Genomic DNA, 19,062 nt, shown 5'->3' with positions numbered 1-19,062 from the left:
GTAATAAAGCACTGGACTGTCAAGTATGAGATCCTGAGTTTGATCCCCAGCAATGAATGTACCAGAGTGATGCTCTGGATCTCTTTCTAACAAAATTTTCCTTTAAGAAGCAAAGCAGTTAAGGGCAGAGAAAGACCTATGATTAGGACAGTTGGAGAGGAAGGGCCCCTGTTTTACACTCACCCTTGGTGATGCTGGTCCCCGTCTTGCCTGGCTCAGGGGTGGCCTGGCAGGACAGCTGTTCCCCTCTCCTCTTGAAGAAGCAGGCCACAGCCAGCAGGAAGCAGCAGATGATGGCACAGAGACAGAGGCCCAGTGTGCTGTACACCAGGGCCCTCTGCTCTGCACTCAGCTTCAGCCCTGGGGCAACTGTAACACAGCAGTAGGCCCTGAGGTCGGGAAGCCAGTGGGACCCAGGGCAACCAGCAGGTCCCTCCTTTCTGCCTTTCACCAGGTCTGCAACTCCAGTGCTATTCAACTCCCTGCCTTCCAGGAGCACTCCCACCCACCCTGCTGTGAGCCCATCTGGCTCTGGGCCAGGCTGGCTCCTTGGCTCACTGGACATGGCTGCTGTGTGCAGTGGGTCCCCAGGGTGCTCTGCACCTATTGTCCTTTGCTGTAGGTCACTGCTCTCAAGCCCTCAAGGCTGGAGCCACTGTTTTATCTGTGATCTCACTGAACACTGTCCAGGGAGGTGAGCCTACTCCAACCTGACCTGAGGCTTCCTGCAGAGGGCACTCAAGCTCTGAGAGGCTGCAGCCACTCAGGAGGCAGGACACTGAGAGCAAGGGGTCCTGAGGCCAGAGTACTGGTCACTGTATCTCTGGGGCCAGAGGAAAACTTAGCCCAGGGCCATAGCTCACCATCTCCTCGCCCCCCCCCCCATTGTGTGTCTCCTTTATTCCTTTCCTCTCTAAAAGAAAATAATAAATTAGCAAATTTAAAACTTTTATTATTAATTGATGAGAAAAACATAGTATCACTGTAGCACATATGCTGCTGGGGTCCAAACTTGGTTCCTCATGCTTGAGAGTTCAGTGCTTTGTCAACTGTGCCACTTGCTGGACCATCCTTTAAATAAATTTAAAAAGAGGACGTGCCTTCCTCCCTTCTGGACAACATACTTTATGTTCCACCTGAGGAAGATGGGTCCTGAAATTGGGGTAGCTTGGAACATTCTTACTCATGACTACAGGATGTGAGCTCAGATCTACAGGGATGCAGAGGTCACATAGGCTCCTAAGCTGAATATGAGCCCCAGATCACATCAAATTGATGGGATTTATAGTCAACAATATTTATACACCTTTCCCATATTTGGGAGCTACTCTCCCCCTTATCCAACTTCCTAGTCCTTTTTCTAGCCATGACATCATCTCCCCAGACTTGGATCCACCTGCATATCAGATGTCAGGCTCAGGAAAAAAAAAACAAAAAACAAAACCTAAACTAGTATAGTCATGGGCTCTTTGGAAAATAACTAAAATATGTCTACTAGCTATCCACAAAACGGAGACCCCCCAACTCTTCATCTGAACTATTCCAGCCTTTAGGTTCATGATTAGTCAATAATTTGTTTGGCTTTGTATGTTAACTCTTTTTTTCAGCCACCAGGTTCCAGATGCTAGCATGATGCCGACCGGACTTCCCTGGACAGACAACCCCACCAATGTGTCCTGGAGCTCTGCTTCCCCAGAGCCCTTCCCCACTAGGGAAAGAGAGAGGCAGGCTGGGAGTATGGATCGACCTGCCAATGCCCATGTTCAGCGGGGAAGCAATTACAGAAGCCAGACCTTCCACCTTCTGTACCCCATAATGACCTTGAGTTCATACTCCCAGAGGGATAAAGCATGGGAAAGCTGTCAGAGGAGGGGATGGGATATGGAGGTCTGGTGGTGGGAATTGTGTGGAGTGGTACCACTCTTATCCTATGGTTTTTGTCAGTGTTTCTTTTTTATAATTAAAAAAAGAAAAGAAAAATTTAAAAGAGAGAAAAAGCAACAAAAAGAAAACTCAAGCCACTCAGTGCTATTAAGCATAAGGAAAGGTACTAAAGTCATTCTTGAGGGGCCACATTAAAAAAAAAGTGACAAAAGAAAAGTGATTGGGTTGGGGAGACAGCATAGTGGTTCCGCAAAAGATTTCCCTTCCTGAGATTCCTGGGTCTCAGGTTCACTCCCCAGCACCACCATAAGCCAGAGCTGAGCTGGGTTCTGGTCTCTCTGTGCCTTTCTCTGTATCTCTCATTAAAGTAAAATAAATTTAAAAATGTTAACAAAAAAAAAGATGGGGGCCAGCAAGTGACTCACCCAGTAGAGTGCATGTTACCATGTGTAAAGAGCTGAGTTCAAGCTTCATGAGCATTGGGAGAGTGCTCTAGTGTCTCCTCTCTGTTTCTCTCACTGTCTAAAGGGAAGGGAAAGTGGACACTGGGAACAATACTTCAGAACCCAGTGCTTTATCCACTGCATCACCTCCCAGGTTGCTGGAATCATTTTTAGTCAAGTAGATACTTTTTTTCTCAATTTTTTTATTTATAAAAAGGAAGCAGGGGGTCAGGCGGTGGCGCAGTGGATTGAGCGCATGTGGTGCAAAGCGCAAGGACCGGCGTCAGAATCCCGGCCGGTTCGAGCCCCTGGCTCCCCACCTGCAGGGGAGTGGCTTCACAGGTGGTGAAGCAGGTCTGCAGGTGTCTATCTTTCTCTCCCCCTCTCTGTCTTCCCCTCCTCTCTCCATTTCTCTCTGTCCTATCCAACAACAAACAACATCAACAAGGGTAATAATAATAACCACAATGAGGCTACAACAACAAGGGCAACAAAAAGGGGAAAAATGGCCTCCATGAGCAGTGGATTCATGGTGCAGGCACCGAGCCCAGCAATAACCCTGGAGGAAAAAAAAAAAAAAAAAAAAAGGAAGCATTGACAAAACCATAGGATAAGAGGAGTACAACTCCACACAATTCCCACCACCAGATCTCTGTATCCCATCCCCTCCCCTGTTAGCCTTCCTATTCTTTATCCCTCTAGGCGTATGGACCCAAGGTCATTGTGGGATGCAGAAGGTGGAAGGTCTGGCTTCTATAATTGCTTCCTCGTTGAACATGGGTGTTGACTGGTCAACCCGTATTCCCAGCCTGCCTCTCTCTTTCCCTAGTAGGGTGAGGCTCTGGGGAATCAGAGCTCCAGGACACACTGGTGGGGTTGTCTGGCCAGGGAAGTCTGGTTGGCATCATGCTAGCATCTGGAACCTGGTGGCTGAAAAGAGAGTTAACATACAAAGCCAAACAAATTGTTGACTAATCATGAACCTAAAGGCTGGAATAGTGCAGATGAAGAGTTGCGGGGGGGGTTGGTTCCTTCATTTTGTAGATAGCGAGTAGGAATATTTTAATTACATTCCAAAGGGTCTGTGGCTATACTAGTTTTTTGTTTTTTTCCCCTGAGCCTGAAATCTGATATGCAGGTGGATCCAAGTTATTGTCTGGGGAGATAATGCCATGGCTGGAAAAGGAACAGAAAGCTGGATCAGGAAAGAGAGTAGCTCCCTAATATGGGAAAGGGCTATAAATATTGTTGACTGTAAACCCCATAAATTTGATTTGGGCTGGGGCCCGTATTCAGCTTAGGAGCCTATGTGACCTCTGTAACCCTGTATATCTGAGCTCGCATTCTGTGGTTATAAGTAGGAACATTCCAAGCTGCCCCAATATTGACCCATCTCCCTCAGGTGTAGCATAGAGTATGTTGTCCATTCTCCCTTCAGAGGATGGAACATTCTCTACTGTTGTTGATCCAAGTTGAGGGCAAGGTCCTATGGGGGGGGCAAGTAGATCTTTTTAAAGATTCAATTCAGTTATATTTTTGTTTTCTGACACAAGCATTCACCAGAGCTTTTCTCATAACAAAAACCTGAGGTGCTGTGTAAATATCTTCTCCCACTTACTGGGTTGCCTGGTTTTCCTTGTGTAGTTTGCTTTCAATGTAAAGAAGCTTTTTAGTTTCATGTAGTCCCATTTATTTACTCCTGTTTTCATTTCCTATGCCCAGGGGTTGAGTCTCCAAATACATCTTTGATGTGAAGGTCCTGCAAAGCTTCACCAACATGTTCCTCTATAAATTTGAGACCTTTAATTCATTTTCATTTGACCTTGGTGTGTGGTGTTAGATGGTGGTCTAGTTTCACTTTTCTACATGTGGTTGTCCAATTTTCCTAGTACCATCTGTTGAAGAGATCTCCTTTACCCCATTGAATGGCCCTTTTTTGATGGTTGTATTATATGTGTAAGCACATTTCTGGGCTTTTGATTCAAGTATCTAATTTTTGTTCTGTTGTGGAACTATACACTGTAATCTAACAATTGTGTGACCGACTATTATTCACAAATCAAAGACATAATAAAGGTCGAGGGTAGATAGCATAATGGTTATGCAAAGAGACTCTCATGCCCAAGGCCCCAAGGTTGAAGGTTTAATCCCCCACACCACCATAAACCAGAGCTGAGCAGTGCTCTGGTAAAAATAAATAAATAATAAATAAATAAATAGAAATAATAAAAAAAAATAAACAAAAATACTGGAAAGAAAAACAACAACCTGGGGTGGTCTGGTCATCCACAGTAAGTAAAGCAGCATAGCCATGAGAACAAAGCCAGCCACTTGGTGTCATGACATGATGATCCCCATTGGTTGAGTGAGTAGGATTTAGATGAGAATATGTGTGCAGGGTCAAACAAAAACTGCCAGCTGTCTTCACTTCTGGAGAGAGAATCTGGACAGCTAGGGGTGGATCTTCTTTCCTCCACTTTCAGTTTTCTTTTACCCCTCTTGGCCAACTATTTGAGATTGAAAGGAGACAGAGAGAAAACAAACAAAGAACACAGCACTGAAGCCTTCTCCAATATAGTGGGGCCTAGGCTCAAACCTGGACATGCACATGACAAAGCAGCACACTATCCAAGTGAGCTAGTTCGCTTCCACGAGGCCTTTTTATTTAATTTTTTTATTACTGTTGTTTTTCTTTGAATCAATCTGTGTCTGCATCTCAGGAGGTGGCAAAGCAGTAGAGCACAGGATTTGTAGAACACAGAGAGTTCTGGGTTCTATCTCTGGCGTCACATATACCAGTTTAATGCTCTGCTTCTCTGTTTCTCATTAAATAAATCTTGGGGGTTGGGCAGTGGCACACCCAGTTAACTGCACATATTACCAGCACAAGGACCTTGGTTCAAGCCCCTGCTCCCTTCCTGAATGGGGTCCACTTCACTAGCGATGAAGCAGGTCTTTAGTCTCTCCTTCTCTATGTCTCCTTGTCATCTCTCAATTTCTGTCTTATCAAATAAAATAGAAAAAAGGAAAAAATGGCCACCAGGAGTAAATGGATTCATAGTGCCAGCACTGAGCCCCTGTGATAATCTTGAAGGCAAAAAAAAAAAAAAATTGTGTTCACATATACTCCAAACAGAAAAGCAGCTCCTATGAACTCTTATTTTAATTAATTAACTAATTAATTAATTTTTCCTCCAGGTATATCACTGGGGTTTGGTGCACTGGGGTTCAGTGCCCTACAGCTCCTGGAGGCTATTTTTTTCCCTTTGTTGCCCTCGTTGTTTATCGTTGCTGTTGTTATTATAATTGTTGTCATTGCTGTCATTGTTGCTGGATAGGACAGAGAGAAATTGAGAGAGGAGGAGAAGACAGGGAGAGAGAAAGATAGATACCTGCAGACATGCTTCACCACTTGTGAAGCGACACCCCTGCAGATGGGGACCTGGGGGTTTGAACCCAGATGCTTACACTGGTACTTGTGCTTTGCCTATGAACTCTTTTAAGGCTTCTCATGTTATAAAAGGAAGAGAAACAGCTTAGTTCTGGTTATACACTCTCCAGAAAACCTAGTTAAACCCGACTGAGAAGGGTGCTGTGTGGGGCACAGAGGTACAGCAGCCCTGGGACAATAGCTAGAGCATGGATCCCCAGTTTCTATCTGTTCTCTGAATCCATGAACAGTGATTAGGGCTGCACTTCTCTCTAGTTTCCCTTCCCTCAGACTCCAGTCTGCACAGAAGTCCTCAGAGTACCTCTCTGGCACAGCTCCTTAACCTACACAGCGTCTATACATGCTGTGCCATGTGCCTGGAACTCTTTTTCTAGCTATTTCTTTCTTCTTCTTCTTCTTCTTCTTCTTCTTCTTCTTCTTCTTCTTCTTCTTCTTCTCCTTCTCCTTCTCCTTCTCCTTCTCCTTCTCCTTCTCCTTCTCCTTCTCCTTCTCCTTCTCCTTCTCCTTCCTTCTCCTTCCTTCTCCTTCTCCTTCTCCTCCTCCTCCTTCTCCTCCTCCTCCTCCTCCTCCTCCTCCTCCTCCTCCTCCTCCTCCTTCTTCTTCTTCTTCTTTTTGTCTTTTTTCTTTCTTTCTATTTTTTTTCTTTTGCCTCCATAATTATCTCTGGGGCTCCGTGCCTGCAGTGCCAATCCACTGTTTCTGTAGCCATTTTTTCATTTTTTTGGATGGGACAGAGGGAAATTGAGAGGGGAGGAAAGACAGAAAGATAGACACTGGGGGTCAGGCGGTAACACACCAGGTTAAGCACACATGGTGTAAAGTGCAAGGACTGGTGTAAGGATCCTTGTTCCTCTCTTTGATCCTTTCTTCCTCTCTTTCTTTCTTTCTAAAGATTTTATTTATTAATGAGAAAAATAGGAGGGAGAGAAAGAACCAGACATCACTCTGGTACATGTGCTGCCGGGGATTGAACTCAGGACCTCATGCTTGAGAGTCCAGTGCTTTAGCAACTGCACCACCTCCTGGACCACTCTTATCTTTTTCTCTTCTTCTCTGTCTTCCCTTCCTCTCTTAATTTCTCTCTGTCTTATCCAAAACAACAATAACAGCAACAACAACATCAACAAAATGGAAAAAAGATGGCCGCCAGGAGTAGTGAGTCAGTGGATTCATAGTGCAGGCACTGAGTCTGAGCAATAATCCTAGAGGCAAAAAAAAAAAACCAAAAACCCACCTGCAGACCTGCTTCCCCACTTGTGAAGCAACCCCCTTGCGGATGAGGAGCCAGGGACTCAAACTGGGATCCTTGTTCGGGTACTTGTGCTTCGTACTACATGTGTGCCACCACACAGCCTCCTCATTTCTTTGTTTCTTTATTGGAGATGGACCTTGCACACACATAATTCCACCATTCCTGAGTTGCTTTTCCATTCAGGTAGTTACTATGGCATCTGAACTTCCTATGGTACCATGGCACTTTCCATATGGTGCCAGGGCTCATACCTGGGCCTTCTGTACAGTAAAGCAGGCTCTCTACCTAGTGAGCTATTTGGCCCCTTGATGCTTTCTTTTCTTCTTTCTACTTTTCCTTTTTCCTTCCTTTCTTTTTTTTTACCATTAGTGTTATTGCTAACACCACCAATCCTGATGCTCATTCCTTTTCTTTCTTTTCTAACAGAGACAGAGATAGAGAAGGAGAGACACCTGCTTCACTGCTCCACTGCTGGTGAAGTTTCCTTTTTTGGGTGGGGCCCTGGAGCTTGAACCCAGTTCTTCACACATAAGGTAATGTGTGCACTCTGCTGGGTGTGGTCCTGCCTGGCCTCATTTCCTTTTTTAAATGAGCAATTACTATATGCTGGGTGCTCTCTGTTTCTGCTACACAGAGGCTGATGTATAGTTTGTTTGCTTCTTGCTCATCTTGGTCCCTGTAGCTAGACTGTGACTCCAGGGCTCGAGGAAGAAGTTAGCTGCTTTGGCTGCCTCTCTCTGTGGCACGTGAGGAAACAACTGTTCTGTGGATACCTGGCAGACCCATATTTGAGATTGAGAGGGGTCTTGCAGGGGACAGGGGATGGGAAGAGAGCAGCATTCAAAGAACTCACAAGGAAGTCTCAGGGAAGACTAGGTCCCCTGAGTGCCCTTGGGTGTGGCTTGTCACATGGGGACCTCCACTCCCTATCATGGGTGCCTTGATTCCATACCAGGCCTGGCTCTGCCCTGCACTGCACTCCGAGGAGCCAGAGGAAAGAACTGTGGAGCCCTGGTCCCAGACCCCTGTAGGGACAGGCCAGGGGTAGGCATGGAAGGATGGTCATGGCATCTCCAGGCTGCCCTGACATGAGGGGACAGTAGATGAAATGCCCAGCCATGGCCTGGAAGCCCCCAGCAGGCCCTAACTTTTGTCTGAATATCCCAGTCTCTGAGAATTTTCTACTGTCCACTGGAGAGCCACAGTCTCATGGATATCACTGTGGGGAGCTTGCCCTTGTGGAGGTGACAAACTGTGGAGCCACAGACTGAGTCTACATCCCAGCTCAGTGCTGTACACACAGCTCCATCCTCAACCCCTCCTTTTCAGACTTGGTGTCTGCATCTGAGGAGCAGGTAGAATTGATTCCAAGGAGATCATGCTGCATAGGAGGCAGGAAAGATTCTGGGTGTGACTGTAAGAATCCAATACATGGGGCCAGGTGTTGGTGCAAGGACCAGAGTTCAAACCCCTGCTGCAGAGGGAAAACTTCACAATCAGTGAAGTAGAGCTTCAGGTGTCTTTCTCTCTCCCTATTTCCCACTCCCCTCTCAGTTTCTCTCTGTCTCTTTCCAATAATAAAGAAATAATTTTAAAAATTAATCCAATATATCCCAGCATTCCATGATTGCCAGTCCCTTATCTCTTGTCCATCAGTAGTTGGGATCTGCCTTCCTGCCTTCACCCTGCCTGCTTCTGCAGCTAGAGTAACTGAATACAACAGCAAGGATGGAACTTAGGTTCCCTGTCTAGACTTCAAAGAGCATTCTTTTTTTAAAAAATTTACTTATTTATTTATTCCCTTTTGTTGCCCTTGTTGTAGTTATTATTATTGATGAGAGAGAGAGAGAGAGAGAGAGAGAGAGAGAGAGGAGGGGAAGACAGAGAGGAGGAGAGAAAGACAGATACCTGCAGACCTGCTTCACCGCTTGTGAAGCAACTCCCCGGGATTCTTACACCGGTTCTTTAACTTTGCACCATGTATACTTAACCCGCTGCGGTAACGCCCAGCTCCCATCAAAGAGCCTTCTATAATTCTTCATACTCCTACCATCATCACTTCTTGCCTTTTCAGCTCCCTGGTTCTAGAATGGGGATGAAATGCCTGGGGTAGAGCCAAACACAGGTGACCCCAGGCAAGCTCACAAGGAAATGTGGTTAAGAGGATCTAGGGATTGGGCAACTTCCCTTACATAAACCCTGCTCGTGTGTCTGGGCACTGGAGCATGTGGTGGCCTCCACCTCCTCCTCCTCCGTTACTTCTTTCTTCTAATATTACTTATTTATGAGATACTGACAGAGAAATTGAGAAATCAAGAAGAAGGGGGAGATAGAAGACAGAGAGACCCCTGCAGCACTGTTTCACTACTCATGAAACTTGCTCCACTACAGGTAGGGACCAGGGCCTTGAACTCATGTCCTTGCACGTTATAACATTTATGCTCAAGTGGGTACATCATCATCTAACCCTTCTACTTTTTCTGACACTACAGGAAAAGGTCAGTGTGATAAGAGGCATTTGCTAGGAAGATTGATTACATAATTTTTCCCTGTCCCCCCCCTTTTTTTTTTGCCACCAGGGTAAGCGTGATTCCTCTACCACTCTGCCATCCCCTGTGGCCATTATTTGTTGTTAGAGGGTAAGAGACAGAGGTAAAGAGAGGCAGAGAGCAGGAGAGACACCAGGTCTCCATGCATGGTAACATTGCATCCTATTGGGTGAGCCATCATCTTCCCCCTAGTTAGATAATTTTCAATGACCGGTGCTTCATAGGTGCCCAGTTCACACTGACCATTCTCACCATGTCCAAAGTGACCAACCTCTACTATAATCCTTTTCTTTCTCCCTTCCTTTACTTTATTTTCTTTTCTGTCACCCTTTCTCTCTTTCTTTCTCTCTCTCTCTCTTTCTCTCTCTCTCTTTCTCTCTCTCTCTCTCTTTCTTTCTACTACCATCAGGATTATCACTGGGGTTTGGTGCCAGCACTATGAATCTACTTCTCCCAGCAGCCATTTTATCCTTTTAAAAAAATGTTTTCTTTCTATTTTATTTGACCAGACAGAAATTGAGAGGGAAGGGGGAGAGAGAAAGAGAAATCTGCAGACCTGCTTCACCACTTGTGAAGTATCTGCCCTGGTGGGGGTTGGGGAGCTATTTTGTCAACCCATTTGATGTGTTTTAAGAACTCAAATAGCCTCCACAAATAGGTTCTAAATGGTCAGGTCTTTTCCTTCACTACCTCTGCCCCTGAGGCCCCAGTCCAGGCCATCCCCAGCTGCTTACCTGCCTCTGTTCCTCTGTGCTCTGACCCTTGGGACCGCCCCAGGTTGTTTGGCCTGTTTCCAGTCTCCCCTGTCCACTGTGTCCTGAGCTCTGGAGGAAGGTTCACTTGGCTCCTAAACTTCTTTTCACAGATGTAGGTGCACTGCTTGGGGTGACGTCCGCAGATGGAGGCACAACTGATGCATTCCCTCAGGAGCTGGTCATAGTACCTGCCTGGCTCCTTGTGGCAGCTGAGGGATTCTGTTCAATAGAAACAAGTGTTGCTGCAGACAGAGAGCAGCACAGGCTGTCGGGCCTCAAAGCACATCAGAGAGGAAAAAAAAAAAAACCCAGGCAAATCACACCCCAATTCCCCAAATGCAATTCCAATTACAGATATACAAATTCTTTCCAAATATGCAAATATAAGGCTATGCATTGTCCTCTAACTACATATTTAACAGTTCCATGTAATATGTAGCAATTTTTTCTGCATCTAGTTTAAAAAACTACTTTCTGGTGTTAGGCAGTAGTGCAGCAGGTTAAGAACACATGGCGCAAAGTACAAGGACTGGTGCAAGGATCCCAGTTTGAGCTCCCAGCTCCCCACCTGCAGGGGTGTCGCCTCACAGGCAGTGAAGCAGATCTGCAGGTGTCTATCTTTCTCTTGCCCTCTCTGTCTTCCCTCCCTCTCTCCATTTCTGTCTGTCCTATCCAACAACAATGACATCAGTAACAACAATAATAATAACCACAACAATGATGAAACGACGAGGGCAACAAAAGGGAAAAAATAGCCTCCAGGAGTAGTGGATTTGTGGTGCAGGCACCAAGCCCCAGAAATAACCCTGAAGGCAAAAAAAAAAAAAAGAAAGAAAGAAAGAAAGAAAAGAAAAACTACTTTCCATTATTCTTTGACTTGCACGTTTGTTTTTTAATTTTTTTTTAATTTTTTTATTTGTTATTGGATAAAGACAGAGAGAAATTGGGAGAGAAGGGGGAGATAGAGAGGAAGAGAGACACCTGCAGACCTGCTTCACAGTCTGTAAAGCGACTCCCCTGCAGGTGGGGAGCCGGGGCCTCAAACAGGGATCCTAACCGGTCCTTGTGCTTTGCATCACCTGCGCTTAACCCGCTGCGCTACCGCTCAACGCCCTGACTTGCATGTGTTTAAAAATATGCTTATCGGGGGCCAGGTGGTGGCACACCTGGTTAAGTGCACACATTACAGTGCGTAAGGACCCAGGTTCAAGGCCCTAGCCCTCACTTTCAGGGGGAAAGCTTCACAAGTGGTAAAGCAGGGCTGTAGGTGTCTCTCTCTATCTCCCCCACTTTTAATTTCTCTGTCTTTCTGCATTAATAAATAAAAATATTAAAAATATGCATATCTACATTTCTTTTTTAAAATACTTTTTAAATTTTTTTAAATACTTCTTTTTTGCCTCCAGGTTTATCACTGGGACTCAGTGCCTGCTCTTTGAATCCACTGCTCCTGGGGGTTATTTTTTTCCTTTTAGTTGCCCTTGTTATTATTATTACTGTTGTCATTGTTATTGAATAGGGCAGAGAGAAATGGAGAGAGGAGGGGAAGATAGACAAAGGGAGAGAGGGAGTTGGGCGATAGTGCAGTGGGTTAAGTGCAGGTGGCACAAAGTGCAAGGACCCATGCAAGGACCCACGTAAGGATCCCAGTTTGAGCCCCTGGCTCCCCACCTGCAGGGGAGTTGCTTCACAGATGGTGAAGTAGGTCTGCAGGTGTCTTTCTTTCTTTCCCCTTCTGTCTTCCCCTCCTGTCTTCATTTCTCTCTGTCCTATCCAACAATGATGACAACAATAACAACTACAACAATAAAATAACAGAAGCAGCAAAAGGGAATAAATAAATAAATAAATAAAAAGAAAGTGGGAGAGAAAGACAGACAACTGCAGACCTACTTCATTGCTTGTGAAGTGACTCCCCTGCAGATGGGGAAGTGGGGCCTCGAACCAGGATCTTTATGCCAGTCCTTAAGCTTCATGTCATGTGCTCTTAACCTGCTGTGCTACCTACCGCCTGGCCCCCCATGTCTGAGTTTCTAAACATATAAGTTACTCTTAAAAAATTTAAAGACATCTATATTTATGAAAGAAAGTGGCTAGGAAGACAGCATAATAGTTATGCAAGATAATTTTTTTTTCTGGCCACTAGGGTTATTGCTGGGGTTCAGTGCCAGCACTATGAATCCTCCACTCCCAGAAGACTTTTTTTTTTTCTCTTTCCTTTCTCTCTTTTATTGGATAGGACATAAAAATTGAGAGCGGAAGGGGGGATAGGGAGGGAGAGAGAGAGACACCTGCAGCACTGCTTCATCACTTGTGAAGCTTCCTCCCTGCAGGCAGGGACCAGGGGCTTGAACGCAGATCCTTATGCATTGTAACATGTGCACTCAACCAGGTGCACCAGCACCTGGCCTCAAGATAATTTATTTATTTATTTTTATTTTATTGGCTAGAGACAGAAAATGAGAAGGAAAGATGAGAGGGAGGGAGGTAGAGAGGGAGAGAAAGAGAAAGAAAGAGACATCTGCAACACAGCCCCACCAGTCTTGAAGTTCTCCCCTGGCAGGTGAGGACTGGGGTCTTAAACCAGTTCCTTGTGCATGGTAATGTGTCACTCCACCATGTCTACCACCACATGGCCCCAGCAAAAGATTTTCATGCTGGAGGCTTTGAGATCACAGGTTCAGTCCCTAGCAGCACTGTATGCAAGATTTGAGCAGTGTTCTGGTCTCTCTCTTTGTGTAAATAAACAAATAAATAAAATAGTTAAGAAGAAAGAGAATCAGAGCATCACTCTGTTTGGCACATGCAGTGCTAGAGATTGAACTTGAGCTCAGGATTCATGATATTATGCTTGCAAGTCCTGTGCGCTACCACCGCATGACATACATTACCACATTAAAACTTGTCAAATTCAAAGCCCATGAAAGAGAAGCCTATTCCATTGTTGACAGCAGAGTTGAAAGCAGGATCCAGAATCTGCCATGCAAGTTAGGATTGGGCGGGGGCACTAAAAGGAAAGGAGGTCATTCCCAAATGAGCAGAGTTGCTTCTATACTAATAATAAATGAGATTTGCAAGAGCAGAAACAGATATCATTGCCAATAAATAGTAGTCAAGGGCCAGCAGGATAACTTACTTGAAGAGTGTGCTGCTTTGTCATGTGCAAGACCTAGCTTCTAGTCTACCACACTGAAGGGAGCTTCGGTGCTGTGTTTTCTCTCTCACTGTCTCCCTTCTCCATTCCCTCTCTGTCTCTATCTAAAAAGAAAGAGGGATTAAGCAGCAGTGCATCTGGTATTGTGCACTTGTTACAATGTATAAGGACCTGGGTTCAAACCACCAGCTTATTTTATTTTATTTCATTTTATTATTCGTTGTCTCCAGTGGTATCGCTGGAGCTCAGTGCTGGCACTAGTAATCCTCCACTCCCAGCAGCCACTTCTTTCTTTCTTTCTTTCTTTCTTTCTTTCTTTCTTTCTTTCTTTCTTTCTTTCTTTCTTTCCTTCCTTCCTTCCTTCCTTCCTTCCTTTCTTTCTTCTTTTTCTTTTCTTTCTCCCTCTCTTTCTTTCTCTTTCTTTGTTTTTCATTTTATTCAATGCAACAGAGAAATTGAGAGGGTAGGGGAAGATAGGGAGGAAAAAAGATAGACACCTGCAGCCCTGCTTCACTGCTCATGAAGCATCCCTGCTTTAGGTGGGAAGCAGGTGCTCAAACCTGGATCCTTGCACAGGTCCTTATGCATAGTACTATGTATGCTTAACCCAGTGTGCCGCCACTCAGCCCCCCTGCCCATTTTATTTAATTGATATCCTTTTAAATATCTATTTATTATTGCATAGAGGCAGAGAGAAATTGAGAGGGGAGGAGGAGATAGAGAGGGACAGAGACAGAGAGACACCACAGCCATGCTTCATCACTCTTAAAGCTTTCCCCCTGCAGGTTGGAACCAGAGTCTTGAACCTGGGTCCTTGTACACTGTAACCTGAGCATTTAACCAGATGCGCCACTGCCTGGCCCCATGTCTTTCTCTCCATCCCCCCCTTCCCTCTCATTTTCTTTCTGTCCTATCAAATAAATAATAAAATATTAAAATATTAAGAAAGGGAGAAAGAGAGCTGTAGATATAGCTCGTTTGGTTAGTACAACCTCTCCTTTGGGCCTTCCTTGGTTCCTCACCTGCAGTCTTTGCCCAGTAAACCTTCCACATGCCCTCCACATCTGAGAGCCCTTATTTTTTCTACCAAAATGATCACTGGGGCTTGGCACCTGCACAACTCCACTGCTCCTGATTGTCTTTTTTTTTTTTTTTTTTGACGTAGAGGATGAGAGACAGAGAGAGGCTGAGAGAAGGAGAGGGATTCAAGAACTAGTAATGCTAGTGATGTTTCCCCTCCAGGTGATCCCATGTGGTGGCAAGGGGCTCAAACCGGTGTCCTCATACATAGTAACCTCCATAGTGTGCCCTCCTGGACAAGCACCTTCCAGCCCCCCTCTAAGGACTTCTTCCATGAATATTTCCTTGCTCCCCACCTTGGCATCTGGAGGTGGTGGCTTTCAATAGTGGACTTGGGAGTACTGAACTTTTCTGCTGTAACTTCTATAAGATGACTTTCTTGAAGGGTCATGTTAGATTTCTATTTTCAAGGGGCCAGAAGGCACCTTAGGTATTGTGACAAGACACAGTGAATGCTGTGCTTTATTAATGGCTCATAGTTATGGTTTGGAGTCACAGAGTTCTGGTTTCAATCTTAACCTTTCTAATGTTGTGTGATCTGGACAAGCCAGTCAGAGCTTCTCTGAGTTCCACTCAACAAGTGTGTTTGCTTGTTTGCTTTTCAGTAGAGGCAGAGATAGAAAGTGAAGGAGACCATACCACCAACATTTCTTCCAGTGTGATACAGACTGGGCTCAAACCTGGGAACTCATTCTGTATTGAGCACTATGTGTTAAGCTACACATTGGAGAGAAACACAAAAAAAGCACACGTGAAGAACACAATACTAATTATGATGAGTTCTGTCAAGGAAAAGAACACGTCATGAAAAGAATCACCAGAGAAAGCTTTCAAAACAGTTCAGAAAGACTGGATATGACCAGACTATTAGCTGACAACAAGGAATTATGAGGGTAGAGAGATAGCATAATGGCTGTGCAAAAAAGACTTCCAAGCCTAAAGTAGTAAAGACCCCAGGTTCATTCCCCAGCACCACCTTAAGCCAGAAGAACTGAGCAGTTCTCCAGCAAAAAAAAAAAAAAAAGGAATTATGGCTAGGAGTGATAGGGTACTGAAATTTTATTTAAAGAGTCTTCTGGGCATAGCTCACCTGGCAGAACATGTACCTTACTATGAACAAGGCCCTGGGTTTACATGGTAGCATATGAATAGCACCTGGGAACTCCATGGATGCTGGAGTGGTGCTATAATGGCTTTCCCTATGTCAGCTCCTCTTCCTCCTCCCTCCTTCCTCTCTCTCTCTCTCTCTCCCTCTCTCTGTATCTTTCTCTCTTATAAAAAGAGATGATTGACCTGGGGAAATAAGGCCCTGTTGCTGCAGAATGAATGAACAAATAAATAAATACCCCATATTTTAGAGATTCATCATCTACATTTACAGGTAAAATGATAGGAGTTTGGGGGCTCATGGTAGTTCCCCCTAGATCACACAGGTTACAATAAACAAGGATCCAAGTTCAAGCTTCTGGTCCCCACCTGCAGGGAAAAAGCTTCACAATTGGTGGAGCAGTGGTGCAGATGTCCCCCCTCCTCTCGGTCTCTCACTCCCTCTCTTTATCCTTTTCTCTTTCTCTCTAACCTTAAAAAAAAAAAGCTACTAAGACACCGGCATAAGGATCCCGGTTTGAGCCCCCGGCTCCCCACCTGCAGGGGAGTCGCTTCATAGGCAGTGAAGCAGGTCTACAGGTGTCTGTCTTTCTCTCCCCCTGTATCTTCCCCTCCTCTCTCCATTTCTCTTTGTCCTATCTAACAATGACGACATCAATAAAAACAACAATTATAACTACAACAATCATAAAAAAACAATGGCAACAAAAGGGAAAATAAATAAATTATTTTTAAAAAAGCTACCAAGACTAGTGGAGTCATGCAGGCACTGAGCCCCAATGGTAACCTTGGTGGCAAAAAAATGATATCAGATATTTATTATTATTATTATTGGATAGAGACGGAGAAAAATCAAAAAAGAAAAGGGAGGCAGAGAGAGAGAGAGAGAGAGAGAGAGAGAGAGAGGCCTGCAGCACTGCTTTACTGGTTGTGAAGCTTCCCCTCTGCAGGTGGGGGCTAGGGGCTTGATTCCGGGTCCTTGAGTATGGTAATGTGTGTGCTTAATCGGGTGTGCCATTGCCTGGACCTATGTATGAGTTCTTTGATTTGCCTGACAATGTATATGCAAAAGGACTTTGGGGGAAGTGACAAGGCAGAATTCATATGATTTTTTGAAGCTGATGATGGGAAGACAGGGATATATTTTGCTTTCCCATGTATGTATGTGTATATTTGATAAATTTTACAATAAGGAGTTTCAAAAGTTGGTGTATTTCACCAAAGTAAAAGACTCTGGAGTGGGGGGGATGGTCAGGTCCTGGAACATGATGTCAGAGGTTGAACTGTTATGTGGAAAAATGAAAAATGTTATACATGTGGAAACTACTGTATTTATTTATTTTTTAATTGTATTTTATTGTTGCTTGTAAACCATTAATCCCTCCAATAAGGAAAAAAAAATAGAAAAAAAAAGAAGTTTCAAAGGAAAGAACAATGAATGTCAGGCCCTGTGGACATGTGTGCTAATTTCCATTGGGCGGCTGGAGAAGACCTCCAGTATTTGGACTGAGGTTGGGGAGGAGGATGCTGAGGAAGGAAGAGTGGGAAATACATTCCCTGTAGCAGGCCCAGCATGTTCAAAGGCCATGGGGCACCTCAAGAAACCACAGGGGAGCCAGTGTGGCCAGAGCAGAGAGCAAAGGGGAAAGAAATACCACAGTGTACATCTCCCACCACCCTTCCTCTCTGGGTACTCAAGTACAATGGGGCTGGGGTGGGAGGGGTCTCTGGAGAAGAGCGAGGGTGGTCCAGAACTCACTGCAGAAGGCGGCACAGGAGCGTGGGACCTGATGGCTGCAGATGGACCTGCAGGAGAGGCAGCCGTTCAGCAGGGTGTCCCAGTACTGCTCTTCAGGGCATGACTTCATGGCCACCATCACCCACAGGCCCTGTGGAGCTGAGAGGCAGGGAGAGTGAGGACAGCTGCACCATGCTAAGGTTCCAGCAAGCAGAGGGGGAACAGGCAGAGCTGGCACCTAGCCCTGCTATATCACCTGGACCAGCCCCTCACCCACCATGGCCTCAGTTTCTCTCTCTGTGAACAGGCCACTCCTAGGTCCCCTCTCTCAGCTTAGCACATTGCCCAGGACATAGTAGTTGCTCACTAAATGAATCAGACTATCAGCCTGACATGTATCATCAGGCCTTCAATGAAAGACATTTTCTTTCCCTTCCCTTCCCTTCCCTTCCCTTCCCTTCCCTTCCCTTCCCTTCCCTTCCCTTCCCTTCCCTTCCCTTCCCTTCCCTTCCCTTCCCTTCCCTTCCCTTCCCTTCTTTTTCTTTTCTTTTCTTTTTTTCTTTCCTTTCCTTTCCTTTCCTTTCCTTCCCTTTCTCTTTCTTTCTTTCTTTCTTTCTTTCTTTCTTTCTTTCTTTCTTTTTTTGCCTACAGGGTTATTGCTGGGGCTCAGTGCCTGCACAATGAATCTGCTGCTCTTGGAGGCCATTTTTTTCCCCCTTTTGTTGCCCTTGTTGTTGTAGCCTTGTTGTGGTTATTATAGTTGTTGTTGATATCTTTGGTTGTTGGATAGGACAGAGAAATGGAGAGAGGAGGGGAAGACAGTGAGGGGGAGAGAAAGACAGACACCTGCAGACCTGCTTCATCGCCTGTGAAGTGACTCCCCTGAAGGTGGGAAGCCAGGGGCTCGAACCAGGATCCTTACACAGATCCTTGCACTTTGCACCACTTGCGCTTAACCCGCTGTGCTACCGCCTGACCCCCTCTTTTTCTTTTCTTTCTTTTTTTTTTTTTAACTGAAGTGTGACATATACAGAGTGCACAGTTTTACAGCTGCTCCTTGATTGATTTTTTTTCATATGACACACCTATGTCATGACTGCTCCAGTCAAGGTAGAAAACATTGCTTGCACCCTGGAGAGTCCCTTGCTCCCAGCTTCATCTCATGCCCACTCCCAGAGGTGACTTCTGTTCTGACTTACATCACTGGGGTTGTTAATATCATCCATTCTGGAACTGTGACATCTGGCTTTATGGCTCTACTATAGACCTGAGATCCAACCATGCTGAGGGAACTCTTTTAGCAGTTTGTTCTGTGATACTGAGTTTTCCAGAAATATAAAGAAGGTGCCACTTCTTTTGTCCCTTTCTGTGTTGTTTCAGGGTATCCACTTTCCCATCTTCTATTTTCAAATCTTCTACAAAACAGTCATTTACTTTTCTTTTCTTTTAATAAATATTTAATTTATTTATTATTGAGAGAGATAGAAGAGAGAGAGAGATGGAGAGGGAGAGAGAGAAAGCAGGGAGGCAGAGCATCACTAGGTAATCAAACTTGGGAACTCATGCCTAAGAACTCAGCACTTTTTCTTTCTTTTTTTTAAAAAAAAAATATTTATTTATTATTGGATAGAGACAGAGAGAAATTGAGA

The 19,062-nt window shown here is 45.0% G+C and overlaps 1 protein-coding gene across 4 annotated transcripts in view; it reads right to left on the bottom strand.

Annotated features, from left to right (window-relative positions):
* The window catches only part of TNFRSF13B (TNF receptor superfamily member 13B), a 35,935-nt gene that overhangs the window by 966 nt on the left and 15,907 nt on the right, over positions 1 to 19,062 (bottom strand). For 2 of the 4 annotated variants that reach the window (XM_060203269.1, XM_060203270.1), the window contains exons 2-4: positions 17,435 to 17,572; positions 10,314 to 10,553; positions 184 to 369 (exon numbers count right to left, since the gene is read on the bottom strand). In XM_060203269.1, coding sequence (XP_060059252.1) covers positions 184 to 369; positions 10,314 to 10,553; positions 17,435 to 17,572 — 564 coding nt within the window. The remainder of the gene's footprint in view (positions 1 to 183; positions 370 to 10,313; positions 10,554 to 17,434; positions 17,573 to 19,062) is intronic. The other 2 variants (XM_060203272.1, XM_060203271.1) reach the window with 2 other exon arrangements.

This window comes from Erinaceus europaeus, chromosome 12, assembly GCF_950295315.1.
Source record: "Erinaceus europaeus chromosome 12, mEriEur2.1, whole genome shotgun sequence".
Taxonomy (NCBI): domain Eukaryota; kingdom Metazoa; phylum Chordata; class Mammalia; order Eulipotyphla; family Erinaceidae; genus Erinaceus; species Erinaceus europaeus.
The sequence above is the reverse complement of the archived record's forward strand: the minus strand, read 5'-3'. Positions and strand labels throughout refer to the sequence as shown.